General features: G+C 41.8%; 2 protein-coding genes across 2 annotated transcripts in view; one reads left to right on the top strand and one right to left on the bottom strand.

Annotated features, from left to right (window-relative positions):
* Window positions 1-14,837, top strand: part of rnf113a (ring finger protein 113A) — a 35,988-nt gene that overhangs the window by 16,001 nt on the left and 5,150 nt on the right. Inside the window, exons 3-9 of the mRNA XM_073070819.1 lie at window positions 3,340-3,432; window positions 4,617-4,724; window positions 6,247-6,356; window positions 11,081-11,187; window positions 11,880-11,969; window positions 12,998-13,091; window positions 13,216-13,322. Of these exons, the coding sequence (XP_072926920.1) occupies window positions 3,340-3,432; window positions 4,617-4,724; window positions 6,247-6,356; window positions 11,081-11,187; window positions 11,880-11,969; window positions 12,998-13,091; window positions 13,216-13,322 (709 nt within the window). The remainder of the gene's footprint in view (window positions 1-3,339; window positions 3,433-4,616; window positions 4,725-6,246; window positions 6,357-11,080; window positions 11,188-11,879; window positions 11,970-12,997; window positions 13,092-13,215; window positions 13,323-14,837) is intronic.
* Window positions 13,389-14,837, bottom strand: part of cdc27 (cell division cycle 27) — a 129,237-nt gene continuing 127,788 nt past the window's right edge. Inside the window, exon 19 of the mRNA XM_073070818.1 lies at window positions 13,389-14,804. Coding sequence (XP_072926919.1) covers window positions 14,794-14,804 — 11 coding nt within the window. The 3' untranslated portion in view covers window positions 13,389-14,793. The remainder of the gene's footprint in view (window positions 14,805-14,837) is intronic.

Here is a 14,837-nt window from a genome sequence, read left to right as displayed (position 1 = left end):
TAGCCAAAAACAAAATCTGGTTTTGGAAATAAAAACCATCTTGCACGATCAAAATCACTCATTTATTTGAAATGAGTGTCCGTAGCAGTAGGGAAGTTCTCATCCAGAAAGCTTCTCGCTTCAGATGTAGAAAGGAAAACACGCTTTGGTGCATTCGGAGGTGAGATTCTGAACTTCGCTGGGTATAAGAGCGCAGGTTTTAGATTTTTCTCATAACATTCAGACATCAGAGGTTTAAAAAGAAGCCTTGCCTTCATTACTTCTGGACTAAAATCTTCTACTAAACGAAAATTGTGATCTTGAAATTTGACCATCCCTACACGCCGAGCCACACGAATAAGTTGCTCTTTAACATGCACATAGTGAAATCGGACAATTACAACCGGTGGTTTAGCTGAAGCACTTGGTGATCGACGCATAATTCTGTGAGCGTGATCGAGTAACGGAGGACTGTCTGGGAATACAGAAGGGAACGCATCCTTTAAAAGTTGAGCAAAGTACTGCGAGGGGTCCCCTTGTTCAATACCTTCCAGGAGACCAAGTATGCGTAGGTTCTGTCTTCTGGACCGATTCTCAAAGTCGACACTCTTGGCTTTAAGTGTTTCCACCTGTTTAATCGTTGAAAGTAAGTTCTGCTCCAATTTTTCAATGATCAAATCTCGCTTCTGAGCGTCTTCTTGCAGAGTTGCGATTAGAACTTGCTGCTGGTTAACTACTGAATCCGTCTTATCCATATAATCTTGAAAAGCCTTTATATCTTGTTTAAAAATTTGTCGTTGTTCTTCAAATTTTTGATTTAAAACCTCCAATAACATTTCATAAGTCAATTCAGTGCCCTTAGGATCAGTCGTCTTCTTCTTCCCGTTACCGTTAAAATCCTTCCCGTGTTCTCGCCCTTTAGATCTAAGACCCATTTCTGTATTCCTTTCTTCAAAAATTCACAATAAACTCTTAAAGATAAGTCCAAAAAAGTAACAAGAATCTTTTGGTGTAGGTAAAAATAAGTTAAATAAGGGTGATCATAGGTTAAAAAAAGTAAAGGTTATGGAGCGAATCTGAAACAGTGCTCACTCCATGAGCGTCTCCTGCTGACCCCCTGTGTGGAGTTCTGCATACGTACATTCCAATGAGACAGGGAAGTTATGGTAGGGTACAGGAGTGGTGGTGTACAAAGGCTGTAATAAATCTAGTAAAGAAGAAAAAAGTTTACAAAAGGTTCAGAGAGCTAGGTAATGTTAGCGATCTAGAAGATTATAAGGCTAACAGGAAGGGGTTTAAGAAGGAAATTAGGAGAGCCAGAAGGGGCCATGAGAAGGCCTTGGTGAGCAGGATTAAGGAAAACCCCTGAATCTACAAGTATGTGAAGAGTAAGAGGATAAGACGTTAGAGAATAGGACCTATCAAGTGTGACAGTGGAAAAGTGTGTATGGGACTGGATGAAATAGCAGAGGTAATTAATGAATACTTTACTTCAGTATTCACTATGGAAAAGGATCTTGTTGATTGTAGTGATGGCTTGCAGCAGACTGAAATGCTTGAGCATGTAGATATTAAGAAAGAGAATGTGCTGGAACTTTTGGAAAGCATGAAGTTGTATAAGTCTCCGGGACGGGATGAGATGTACCCCAGGCTACTGTGGGAGACGAGGGAGGAGGTTGCTGAGCCTCTAGCGATGATCTTAGCATCATCAATGGGGGTGGGAGAGGTTCCAGCACATTCTCTTTCTGAATTGGAGGGTTGTGGATGTTGTTCCCTTATCATGAAAGGGAGTAGAAATAGCCCAGGAAATTATAGACCAGTGAGTCTTACTTCAGTGGTTGGTAAGTTGATGGAGAAGATCCTGAGAGGCAGGATTTATGAACATTTGGAGAGGGATAATATGATTAGGAATCGTCAACATGGCTTTGTCAAGGCCAGGTCATGCCTTACGAGCCTGATTGAAATTTTTGAAGTTGTGACTAAACATGTTGATGAAGGTAGAGCAGTAGACGTAGTGTATATGGATTTCAGCAAGGCATTTGATAAGGTACCCCATGCAAGGCTTATTGAGAAAGTAAGGAGGCATGGGATCCAAGGGGACATTGCTTTGTGGATCCAGAACTGGCTTGCCCACAGAAGGCAAAGAGTGGTTGTAGGCGGGTCATATTTTGCATGGAGGTCAGTGACCAGTGGTGTGCCTCAGGGATCTGTTCTGGGACCCCTTCTCTTTGTGATTTTTATAAATGACCTGGATGAGGAAGTGGAGGGATGGTTTAGTTAGTTTGCTGATGACACAAAGGTTGGGGTGTTGTGGATAGTGTGGAGGGCTGTCAGAGGTTACAGTGGGACATTGATAGGATGCAAAACTGTGCTGAGAAGTGGCAGATGGAGTTCAACCCAGATGAGGTGGTTCATTTTGGTAGGTCAAATATGATGGCAGAATATAGTATTAATGGTAAAACTCTTGGCAGTGTGGAGGATCAGAGGGATCTTGGGGTCCGAGTCCATAGGACGCTCAAAGCTGCTGCGCAGGTTGACTCTTTGGTTAAGAAGGCATATGGTGTATTAGCCTTCATCAATAATGGAATTGAATTTAGGAGCCAGGAGGTAATGTTGCAGCTATATAGGACCTTGGTCAGACCCCACTTGGAGTACTGTGCTCAGTTCTGGTTGCCTCACTATAGGAAGGATGTAGAAACTATAGAAAGGGTGCAGAGGAGATTTACAAGGATGTTGCCTGGATTGGGGAGCATGCCTTATGAGAATAGGTTGAGTGAACTTGGCCTTTTTTCCTTGGTGCAACGGAGGATGAGAGGTGACCTGATAGAGGTGTATAAGATGATGAGAGGCATTGATTGTGTGGACAGTCAAAGGCTTTTTCCCAGGGCTGAAATGGCTGCCACAAGAGGGCACAGGTTTAAGGTGCTGGGGAGTAGGTACGGAGATGTCGGGTAAGTTTTTTATGCAGAGAGTGGTGAGTGTGTGGAATGGGCTGTTGGCAATGGTGGTGGAGGCAGATATGATAGGATCTTTTAAGAGACTCCTGGATTGATACATGGAGCTTAGAAAAATAGAGGGCTATGGGTAACCCTAGTAATTTCTAAAGTAGGGATATGTTTGGCACAACTTTGTGGGCTGAAGGGCCTGTATTGTGCTGTAGGTTTTCTGTCTTTCTATGCTGTCAGGAGGGGTCGTGGGTAATCCAGTAGCTATGTTTTGATGGGTCTCTGCAATAGATGTGGAGAATATTGTTTGTGTCAAACTTGGTCACTGACTTGATTGGTCAGCAATTCTCCAGCTGGTATGGTTCTTGGACCCATGTTGCTGCTTTTTATATTCTGCTTATCTGCTCATTTCCAGACTGCAAAAGCAAAACCGAAAGAGCAGTATGGTGACACTGACAGTGATGGACCAGAGGAAATCACTGTCTCCTACAAATCCACGCGATCAGCGGTAAGTTGAAGACGACAGATTGTTGGCAGCTCTGGCGTCTGGATGGTCGCTAGATACTGAAAGCTGCAGAGTTCTTCAGTATGTCATCAGAATTTTCGAATGCTACCAACATGAGCTTGCATTTTGTTGAGTTGGGAGCAGCAAATTTGACAGGTTCTTATCTCTGATCACTGTTCAGAGGAGAGTACTCCTGAGAAATGTTGAAGGGAGCTTGGATTGGTGCAGTCATTATTGTTTTCCTGCAGGGAAATAATTTGTTGACACTCACTGCCCATTGAAGTTGCAGTCCAGCCCCATCTTTCTTGCCTAGGTAACTCTCCATTTTTTTTCATCCATGTGCCTAAGAGCATCTTAAATGTCCCTAATGGATCTGCCTCTACCACCACCCACCACTCTCCATGTATGAAGAGTGACAGCTCTTATATTTCCCCAATCATCTTAAAGGTATATCCTTTTGTTTTAAGCATTATCACTTTGTGAAAAAGGCTGCCCACTCTATCTATGCCTCTTAATCATTTTCCAGTACGCACTGGAATTCAGAAGAATGAGGGGTGACCTAATTGAAACCTATCAAATGGTGAAAGGCCTTGATAGAGTGGATGTGGAGAGGATGTATCCCATGGTGGGAGTGTCTAAGACCAGGGGGCACAAGATGTGATGTAGAGGCAAAGCCATAAAATATATATATATATATATATAGCAGAGGCAATAGATTCTTGGTTAATGAGGGCATGAAGGGATACAGAGAGAAGGCAAGAGATTGGGGCTGAGAGGAAAAATGGATCAGCCATCATGAAATGGTGGGGTAGAGTTAATGGGGCAAATGGCCTAATTCTGCTGCTATATTTTATGGTCTTAGCAAGTCTCTTCTCATCCTCTCCTTTGCTTAGTGGACCTTCTACCAGAGTAAGGTATCCGCACATTCTCATTAATGTCCCCCGTATTCTACCGTTCACCTAGACACTAGAGACAATTTACAGTGGCCAGCCGATTAACCCAGAAAAACTCGTACAGTCCGGGGAGAATGTGTGTTGCTTCTAGAGAATGTGCACAAATTCAGAGCTGAACCCAGGTCTCTGGAAGCAAGATGCAGTGTCTGTGCCACCCTGTATGCTGTACTTTAGTTGTGATATGACCTTTTTGGAAGTCTTATCTGCAGTAAATATACAATTGTTGTTTCCTAGAAACCTGTGGGGCCAGAAGACATGGGTGCAACTGCTGTCTATCAGTTGGATACCGAGAAAGATAAAGATATGCAAGCTATCTTTGAACGAAGCCAGAAGATCCAAGAGGTGAGCTCTATTGTCACTACACTGCTCCTTTAGTCCTCTCTCTTTCATAATTTGGGAACGATCAGATAAACAGAATTTAAAAAGCAACTTATGCTCAAGAGCCATACAGGGAGCAGATTATTTAGCAATTCCCCAACCAATGATTAGCCTAGAACCTAATTATATTCACAAGTGCATGTGATCCATCCACACACACACTTACCAGGAGACTTCCCTACCACCCAATGAGTAGTTAAAATCTATGACCTCGTCTCACCTCCAGTCCTTTTAGCAATTACTTTGTCCCAAGCTCACTTTGCTGAGGGAAGTAGTCCTGTCCTACCCAAACACCCAAACGTACCAACCTGGAGACTCTTTTGCAGCCACAGAAACATCTATCTGACCCCTTACGATAGAATCTCTGCTATTACTGCTCTCCCAACTTTTTTTTCTCCCTTCTGTACAGCAGCACCCACTGGGCTGTTGCTGCTGCTACTGTTCTCCCTGGGAGGTCATGTAGCCCAACAATACCCAGCTGGGAATTCAAGATTCAAGAGATTTAAGTACACTTATTATCAAAGAATGTATAAATTATACAACCTTGAGAGGTCCAAAACCTCAGTCTCGGTTCATAATTTTAGCAGGGGAAATTGCCGTTAAGCTCGCCGACACAAAGCACAGCACCTGGCACAGTCTCAGTGCTGTGGAAAGAAGGGGGTATACTAGTTATTGAAGGGACTGACCACTTGGGACTCCTGTGTGACCTGCCTGTCCTGACTACCCCTCCTGTGGGTCACTCATCTCTCTTTCTGCATCTGCTCAGTGACTAAACATATCATTTACTGCATTCTTGATAATCTCAATAAAATAAAACAAAGTAAAGTTCGCCTGCTGCTAAGACGAGCTCGATTTCTTACCTGCTTGATCTGCAGCTTAGAAAATAAGCTAGAGCAGAGAGAAGCCATGAGAACTGTTGTCAGAATATAGATCATTAGGTTGAATAAAGTCAGGGCAAAGAGAAAAAGCTTAATGTAGTAAATACAGGGAGGATCAACAGCGTGTTCTGTAAGCAGGATAGAGTACAGTGTGAAGTTCATATACTGGCCCTGTCAGTCATCACACACCCTAGAAAACTGGAGCAAGTAATTCCTGTAGAACCCAAGGGACTACCTAAGAAGTGAAGGAAGAAAGGGAACATGGATGAAAAAGATGGGTGGAAGCTGGTGGAGAACTGAGTATTGCACTGATGGAAAAATATAAGCAAATACAGGAAAATAGATAACAATACTGACCCAACCTTGGACCTGTTTGCTCTCCTTTCTCCAGTGAGGATTGTGGACCTGGTGTATAGCTGAATTGTATCAGATACATTGTGTAGTTTAGTAATGAGATCCACCTGTGAATCCTTCTCCAGTCCAAGAAGTGCTCTAAAGTTCTGCATAGATTGCATCTTGAGTTTTTAAATCAAAGGTGCCGTTTTTTTTCAATATTACCATTTCTTCTGCATCAAGTGTGAACAGGGAGGCTTTGTTTGTATTTACAGGAACTGAAAGGGAAAGATGATGAGAAAATCTATCGAGGTATAAACAACTACATTAAATATATCAAACCCAAGGACACACCCATGGCAAATGCATCTTCAGGAATGGTAAGGTAAGTGAAACAACAGCTCTTAGATTCATTGAGTTATACAGCATGAAAACCGTCTGTCAATGCTGACCAAGTCCTAGTCCCATTTGTCTGTGTTTTGCTCATATCCCTCTGGGCCTTTTCTATCCATGTACCTGTCCAAATTTATTTTAATCATTGTAATCATTTGCACCTCTATATCTTCTTCTGGCACGTTGTTCCATATACCCACCATGTCACCGTGTTCTGTGTATTTAAAAAAAAAGTTGCTTTTCGGATCCCTTCTAAATCTTCCCCCTTTCACTTTAAATCTGTGCTCTCTAGTTTGACTCCTAGGAAGAAGACTGTGACCATTCGCCCTCTCTATGTGCCTCATGATTTTACAAACTTCTATAAGGTCACTCCTCAGCCTCCTTTGCTCCAGGAAAAACAGTCCCAGCCTATCCAGTTCCTCCTTATAATTCATGCCTTCCAGTCCTGGCAGCATCCTTGTCAATCTTGTGTCTAGCTTATTGATGTCCTCCAATCCTTCCTGGGATTCCAAAGTTTTTGAAGAATTATAAAATCGTACAGTACAGAAATGGACCCTTTTTGCCCACCTTGTCCATGCAAACTGTGATGGCTGTCTTTAATAATTCTATACCTGCTTTGGGCCCAGATCTTTCCACACCTTTCCTATCCAAGTACTTCTTCAAAGGCCTTTTAAACATCATCGTATCTGCATCTACCACTTCTCATTCTAGATATTCACCTTTTATGTGAAAAAATTACCTTCAGATCCTCTTTAAATTACTTCCCTCTCACATTAAACCAATGTCCTCTAGTGTTAGTCTAGGAAAGTACCCTGGCTATCTATCCTATAAATGCCCCTCATATTTTAAGACAAGGTTGGTTAGATTTTTGCGTAGTAGAGGAATTAAGGGTTATGGGGAAAGGCAGGTAGATGGAGATGAGATATGGAGGTGATAAGAGAGCTTAAGGTTAAGGAACCCTTAGGGAACAGTGATCACAATATGAGCAAGTTCAATTTGAAATTTAAGAAGGAGAAACTAAATTCCAATGTGTCGGTATTTCAGTGGAATAAAGGAAATTACAATGTCGTGTGAGGGGAACTGGCCAAATTTGACTGGAAAGAGACACTAACAGGAAGGACAACAGAGCAGCAATGGCTGGAGTTTCTGTGAAAAATGAGGGGAGTGCAAGCCCTGTAGATTCCAAGTAAATTTTCAAATGGAAGAAGGACACTACTGTGGCTGACAAGTGAAGTCAGAGCCAAAGTAAAAGCAAAAGAGAGCAAGGAAGCCAAAGCTATTGGGAAGATAGAGGATTGGGAAGCTTTTAAAAAGTTGCAGAAGGAAACTAAGAAGGTCATTAGGAAGGAAAAGATGAATTATGACAGGAAACTGGCAACTAATATCAAAGAAAATACTAAAAGCTTTTTTAAGTATAGAAAGGGTAAAAGAGAGTCGAGGGTAGATATAGGACCAATAGAAAATGACGCTGGAGATATTGTAATGAGAAACGCAGTGATGGCAAAGGAACTGAATGTGTATTTTCCATCAGTCTTCACAGTGGAAGACATCTGCAGTATACCGGGCATTCAGGAGTATCAGGGAAGTGAAGTATGTATAGTGAAAATTACGACTGAGAAGGTGCTCAGGAAGCTTAATGGTCTAAGGGTGGATAAATCTCCTGGACCTGATGGAATGCACCCTGGGGTTCTGAAGGAAGTAGCTAGAGAGATTGCAGAGGTATTAACAATGATCTTTCAAGAATCAATAGACTCTGGCATTGTACCGGATGACTAGAAAGTTGCAAATGTTACTCCGCTATTAAGAAGGGTGGGAGGCAGCAGAAAGGAAACTATAGACCTGTTAGCCCTACATCAGTGGTTGGGAAATTGTTGGAATCGATTGTTAAGAATGAGATTACAGAGTACCTGGAAGCACATGACAAGATGGGCCAAAGCCAGCATGGTTTCCTGAAAGGAGAATCCTGCCTGACTAATCTACTGCAATTTTTTGAGGAAGTTACAAGCAGGGTAGACAAAGGAGATGCAGTAATGTGGTGTACTTGGATTTTCAGAAGGCCTTTGGCAAGGTGCCACACATGAGGCTGCTGAGCAAGTCCATGGAATTACAGGGAAGTTACTAGCATGGGTGGAGCATTGGCTGATCAGCAGGAAACAGAGAGTGGAAATAAAGGGATCGTATTCTAGCTGGCTGCCGGTTGCCAGTGGAGTTCCATTGGGGTCAGTGTTGGGACTGCTGCTTTTTACGATGTATGTCAATAATTTGGACTATAGGATTAATGGATTTGAGGCTAAATTTGCCGATGATACAAAGATAGGTGGAGGAACAGGTAGTGTTGAGGAAACAGAGAGCCTGCAGAGAGACTTAGTTAGTTTAGGGGAATGGGCAAAGAAGAGGCAAATGAAATACAATGTTGGAAAGTGTATGGTCATGAACTTTGGTGGAAGAAATAAACGGGCAGACTATTATTTAGATGGGGAGAGAATTCAAAATGCAGAGATGCAAAGGGACTTGGGAGTCCTTGTGCAGGAGATCCTAAAGGTTAACCTCCAGGTTGAGTCGGTGGTGAAGAAGGTGAATGCAATGTTGGCATTCATTTCTAGAGGTATAGAATATAAGAGCAGGGATGTGATGTTGAGGTGCTATAAGGCACTCGTGAGACCACACTTGGAGTATTGTGTGCAGTTTTGGGCTCCTTATATTTAGAAAGGATATACTGACATTAGAGAGGGTTCAGAGAAGATTCATGAGAATGTTCCTGGGAATGAGAGGGTTACCGTATGAGGAACATCTGGCAGCTCTTGGGCTGTATTCCCTGGAGTTCAGGAGAATGAGAGGGGATCGCATTGAAACATTCCAAATGTTAAAAGGCCTGAACAGATTAGATATGGCACAGTTATTTCCCATAGTAGGGGAGTCCAGGACAAGAGGACACAACTTCAGGATTGAAGGATGTCCATTTAGAACAGAGATGCGGAGAAATTACTTTAGTCAGAGGGTGGTAAATCTGTGGAATTTGTTGCCACGAGTGGCTGTGGAGGCCAAGTCATTGGGTGCATTTAAGGCAGAGATAGATATGTTCTTGATTAGCCAGGGCATCAAAGGGTATGGGGAAGAAATGGATCAGCCCATGATTGAATGGTGGAGCAGACTTGATGGGCCAAATGTTCTCCTCCTTCTCCTATATCTTGTGGTCTTACAGTCCATGGACAGATCTTATTGAATAGCGGAGCAGGCTTGATGGACCAGATGGCCCACTTCTGCTCCTATTTCTTATGTTTATGTTCTTGTATCTTACCAAAATTTGACCTCGCAAATTGCATTACCTCATATTTGTGTGGGTTAATTTCCATCTGACGCTGCTGCACCCAATTTTCCAGCTAATCGGTGTCCAACTGTATCCTTGTAAAACCTTCACTCTAAGAATTGCTATTAATTGCACACAATAAAAGTCCTAACAAAGGCAATAATTTGGAGGTGATTCTGTTTTTAAATATTGGTTGAGTGATAAACATGAGACAGGAGGGAACATCCTTGGTCCTTTATCTGGACTTCAGCTAGACCCAGCAAAGCTTGATCTACAGACACTTGTGGTCATTAGATAATGGTGTCAAAAATCAGGAATCTTTTGGGACTTTAAGTAGCTTCATAGAGGTTTTTGATGAGGAAGCTGCATCATCAGTTTTGAAATGATTGAAGGCATTGGAATTAAAAGGCCTATAGAGTTTTGGATAGAAAATTGAGTGAGTGACAGGAAGCAGAGTAGTAAAAACAGAGTTATTTTTCAGCCTCGAGTTTAGTGTACAGTGACAATCCCCAAAGATCAGTACTCTAAGGCTTCCCTTTGTATGTATTAATTATTTGGACTTGAGTGTGTAGGCACAATTTCTGAAGGCACAAAGCTCAGAGGTACAGTGAACTGTAAGGAGGAAAGGTGAGATGATAGACATTTAAGGGAGATATGCTGATATATCCAAGGGCACCTGGATGGCAAGTCAAATGTAATGCTGATAACTACAATTATATTTTCATAAAACGCGTGAGCAGGACAAGAAACTGGAGCATATAGTTTTAAAAAGTGTACAGGGATAGAAAGGTACTGGGCTATATTGTATATTGAAACTACCGGGCCAGGTTGAAAAGAAGGTTTAAGAAAAAGAAGGATCCTGGACTTCATAAAAAGAAACCATGGAGATCATGATGTAATTCATAAAAGACTACTCTAGCCAAAACTTGGAGTGATGTGCCCAGTCTGGTTCTCACACTTTAGGGAAGGTGTAAAGGCTTTGAAGAGGGTGCAGAGGGGATTTACTGACAGGATTTGCGTTAGGATTATTTAGTTGTGTGAATAGACTGGAGAAGCTATGTTTGTTCTCCTTGGAACAGAGTATGTGTTTAGATTTTGATTAAGCTTCTAATCCAACAAGTTCATTCTTCAGTTGTTTAAAAATCCAATTACCATTTCTGACTGTTCCTCACTGGCAGTGAATGTTTTGGGGATCACCTGTGCCAAAGTCACCCTGCTTCCAAATAATTGCTACACCTGCCACTTTGCTCTGCTTGGTGATTGCTCTTCCATAATCCTGTCCTCCTGGCCTAGGCTAATGCTGAGTCTGCAACCCAAACTGACCCTGGTTAAGCCATTCCTGATGCTGTCTGAGTTTTGACAATGGGGCTGTTGTCATTGGTGTCAACATTATGCTTATTGTGTGTCAGGAAAGGGCCAATCCGAGCACATGAAAATCTCCGAGCAACAGTACGGTGGGATTACCAGCCTGACATCTGTAAGGATTACAAAGAGACTGGCTTCTGTGGGTTTGGAGGCAAGTTTATCTTTTCTTGTGTTCCATTTGGTCAGAGATGGATGTGTGGGGCTGGTGATTTGCAGATGTTCCCACAGTTCTCCACACTCCTCCATCATTTTGTCCTTACCCCTGAACTAAGGCTTTGATCCTTACTGTATGCTGCCTCAGCTGATTGTGATCAATCTTTATTTTGGTACAGTGAGATTCATTTTCAGGGAGATTTAAATTCTTCAAAAGTTCTGGTACTACCACATATAGAGAGTTGATTAAGGATTAATCATAAGTTTGATGCACCTAGAACCAAATCTGACATCTGCATGTCTGGACAAGAACCTGGGAGTGAAGGAGACACATCTGACTTAGCTTAGCATTGAGGAGAGCAGAAAACAAAATGGAAAAGAAAGGGACAGAAGACAAGTCTTTAGTCTGAAAATCAAAATACTACAAGATTGAGGAATGGGCTAAAAGGACAACAAAATGTCACTGGTAGGGTGGGTACAGGGTTGCCATGGTGATAAGCTGTCAATTAAGCCAGCTAGTTGATAGATTAATGAAGATAGAGGGGAAATGTCAAAGCTGTGGAAGGTGCCTAGCAAATCCAGCAATGTCAGAGGAGAGAGGAAAATTGGGCTTAATATTCCAGATGTATATAGTATTTGCAGGGTTTACTCTGATTCTCAGCCTTCAATAGGATTTTCTTCTCCTTGCAGACAGCTGTAAGTTTCTACATGACCGCTCAGACTACAAGCATGGCTGGCAGATAGAACGGGAGCTGGATGAAGGCCGTTACAATGTAAATGGTGAGTGTTGTAATGGTGAGCTCGATTATATCTGATAATTAATTGTGAGGATTTCTGACTCCAACATCCCCTCAGGCAATGTATTCCAGATTCCAGCCCTCCTCTGGATGAGAAAGTGCTTGCATCCCCTCTAAACGTCTTGCCCTTAAGAGCTGTGTGCTTTAGTTCTAGATAAGGCAATCTCAGAACCCACAATCATATTGGTTCCCTCTTTTTACTAACAAAACTACCGTATTCCATCTCCTTTCCCTTTTAACCTGTCCTTGAACACTGAAAGCCCTTGGATGTTCTTTTTCCAACCCTGTCCATTCTACAACCATGTCTTTGTAATCACAGCATCATATCCACTCATGAGTATTTGCCTCTGAACTGAACGAAGGAGAACTACATGGTGATAGATAAATGCATAACAGAAGAACAGATTTATCCTCTTCAAAAATCATAAAACCAATCTTGGGTTTGGGTTCAAGATTAGGCAAATCTGTCAATATAAGAATAAACCTGATTCTGAGTTGATTGATTTTTGTCATATCTACCCAATTTTTCTTGTAGCAGTCTTAATTCTAATGGTCAGTCAGAATCAGGTTTAACATCACTGGCATATGTTGTGAAATTTGTTGTTTTGTGACAGCAGGACATTGCAATATATAATAAAACTATACAGTAGATGTGTGCATTTATTACTTGTTAAATAAGTAGTGCAAAATGAGAAATGGGAAAAATAGTGAGATAGTATTCATGGGTTCATTGTCTATTCAGAAATCAGATGGCAAAGAGGAAGTTAGCTGTTCCTGAAATATTGTGCGTGTATCTTCAGGCTCCTGTATATCAGGTCGATAGGGAAATAGCTCTTGGTTAATTGAAGAGTTGATCAAAATCAAATGTCACTTAACAGACTGTTTGGTTAAGTAGCTGATACTATGTTTGGGAATGTCCCACTCCCAGTTAATCATAGCATATTTCAACATTTCTGGGTGAATTTCAACAGAATTGGGTAACTTCTCACATTTGTGTGCTTTCACTTGCAGATGACGAGAACTATGAAGTGAGCAGCGATGATGAAGACATGCCCTTTAAATGTTTTATCTGCCGGTCTTCCTTTACCAACCCAGTGATGACAAAGTGAGTCAGTTTGTCAAATAAAGGCCACAAGTTCTTCACTTTATTTATCCAGAAATTTGGTGACTGTTACATAAAAAAACTTTGCATCTCCCTGATATTTAACCAGTTGCATTTTCTTCCACAGGTGTAAGCACTATTTCTGTGAAAGTTGTGCCTTGCAGCATTACCGTAAATCTCAACGCTGTTACGTGTGTAATGAGCAGACCAATGGGGTTTTCAATCCAGCCAAAGGTACGTGCCTTGCCTCCTCATAGAACTCATAGAAGGTAGGTAACTAAAATTTAAGATAACAATAGAGCAGTTGATATCATTTATTTGGATGTTCAGAAGGCTTTTGACAAGGTACCACACAAGAGGTAAATACTCAAGTTACAGCAGGTAGGGATTCGGGGTAAGGTGTGCAAATGGGTGCAGAATTGGCTCAAGAACAAACGAGTTATGGTGAAGGAATCCTATTCACACCGAGAAGATGTTAAAAGTGGAGTTCTATAGGGATCGGTTTTGGGGCTGCTGCTGTTTTTAATTTACATTAATGATTTAGATAAGCACATAACAAATAAACTAGTAAAGTTTGCTGATGATACAGAATTAGGGGGCCAGGCTGATAACAGGCAGCAGAATCAATAGTTAGCTCTAAACAAAATTCTGATGTGGGCAGATAAATGTGGATGAAATTTAATGTAAGTATTATGTATAGGAATTAGAAATATTGAAATGAATTGACTTTATTACCTACATCCTTCATATACATGAGTAAAAATCTTTACATTATATCTCCGTGTAAATGTGCAATTTATAGTATTTACAATAAATATTATGTAAAACAGGATAGTCAATATAACATAGAAATACAGTTGAGTCAGCATGAATTAATCAGTCTGATGGCCTGGTGGAAGAAGCTATCCTGGAGCCTGCTGGTCCTGGCTTTTGTGCTATGGTATGATTTCCGGAATGGTAGCAGCTGGAACGGTTTGTGATTGGGGTGTCTCGGGTCACCAAAGATCCTTCGGGCCCTTTTTACACACCTGTCTCTGTAAATACCCTGAATAGTGGGAAGTTCACTTCTACCGATGTGCTGGCTGTCTGCATCACTCTCTGCAGAGTCCTGTGATTAAGGGAAGTTCAACTCTCATACCAGGCAGTGATGCAGCCAGTCAGGATGCTCTCAATCGTGCCCCTATAGAAGCTTCTAAGGATTTGGGGACCCATACCAAACTTCCTCAACCGTCTGAGGTGAAAAAGGTGCTGTTGTGCCTTTTTCACCACACAACTGGTGTGTACAGACCACGTGAGGTCCTCAGTGATGTTGGTGCAGAAAAATTTAAAGCTGTTTACCCTCTCGACTCCAGATTCATTGATGTCAATAGGGGCGAACCTGTCTCCATTCCTTCTGCAGTCCACAACCAGCTCCTTTGTTTTTGCAACATTATAAATATGCAGTTGGGGTGGGTATTGAGTTAGAAAGTATACCATATGAGAAAGGTTTGGGCATCCTAGTAGACTCATCACTATCAATATCTAGACAATGCACAAAAGCGATTAGGAAGGTTAATACAATGTTGGGCTATATAGATGCACTCAGTACAGTGAGGCCACACCCTGAGTACTGTGTACGATTTTGGTCTCCGTATTCTATGAGGGAGTTCAGAGAAGGGCTACTAGACTCATTCCAGGTCTTCAGGGTATGAGCTAGGTCTCCGGGTCACTGGAAATCTGAAATAAAAACAAAATATTGGAAACACTCAG

This window comes from Hemitrygon akajei, chromosome 18 (genome assembly GCF_048418815.1).
Source record: "Hemitrygon akajei chromosome 18, sHemAka1.3, whole genome shotgun sequence".
Classification (NCBI taxonomy): Eukaryota; Metazoa; Chordata; class Chondrichthyes; order Myliobatiformes; family Dasyatidae; genus Hemitrygon; species Hemitrygon akajei.
This window is presented reverse-complemented; position numbering and strand designations above follow the sequence as displayed.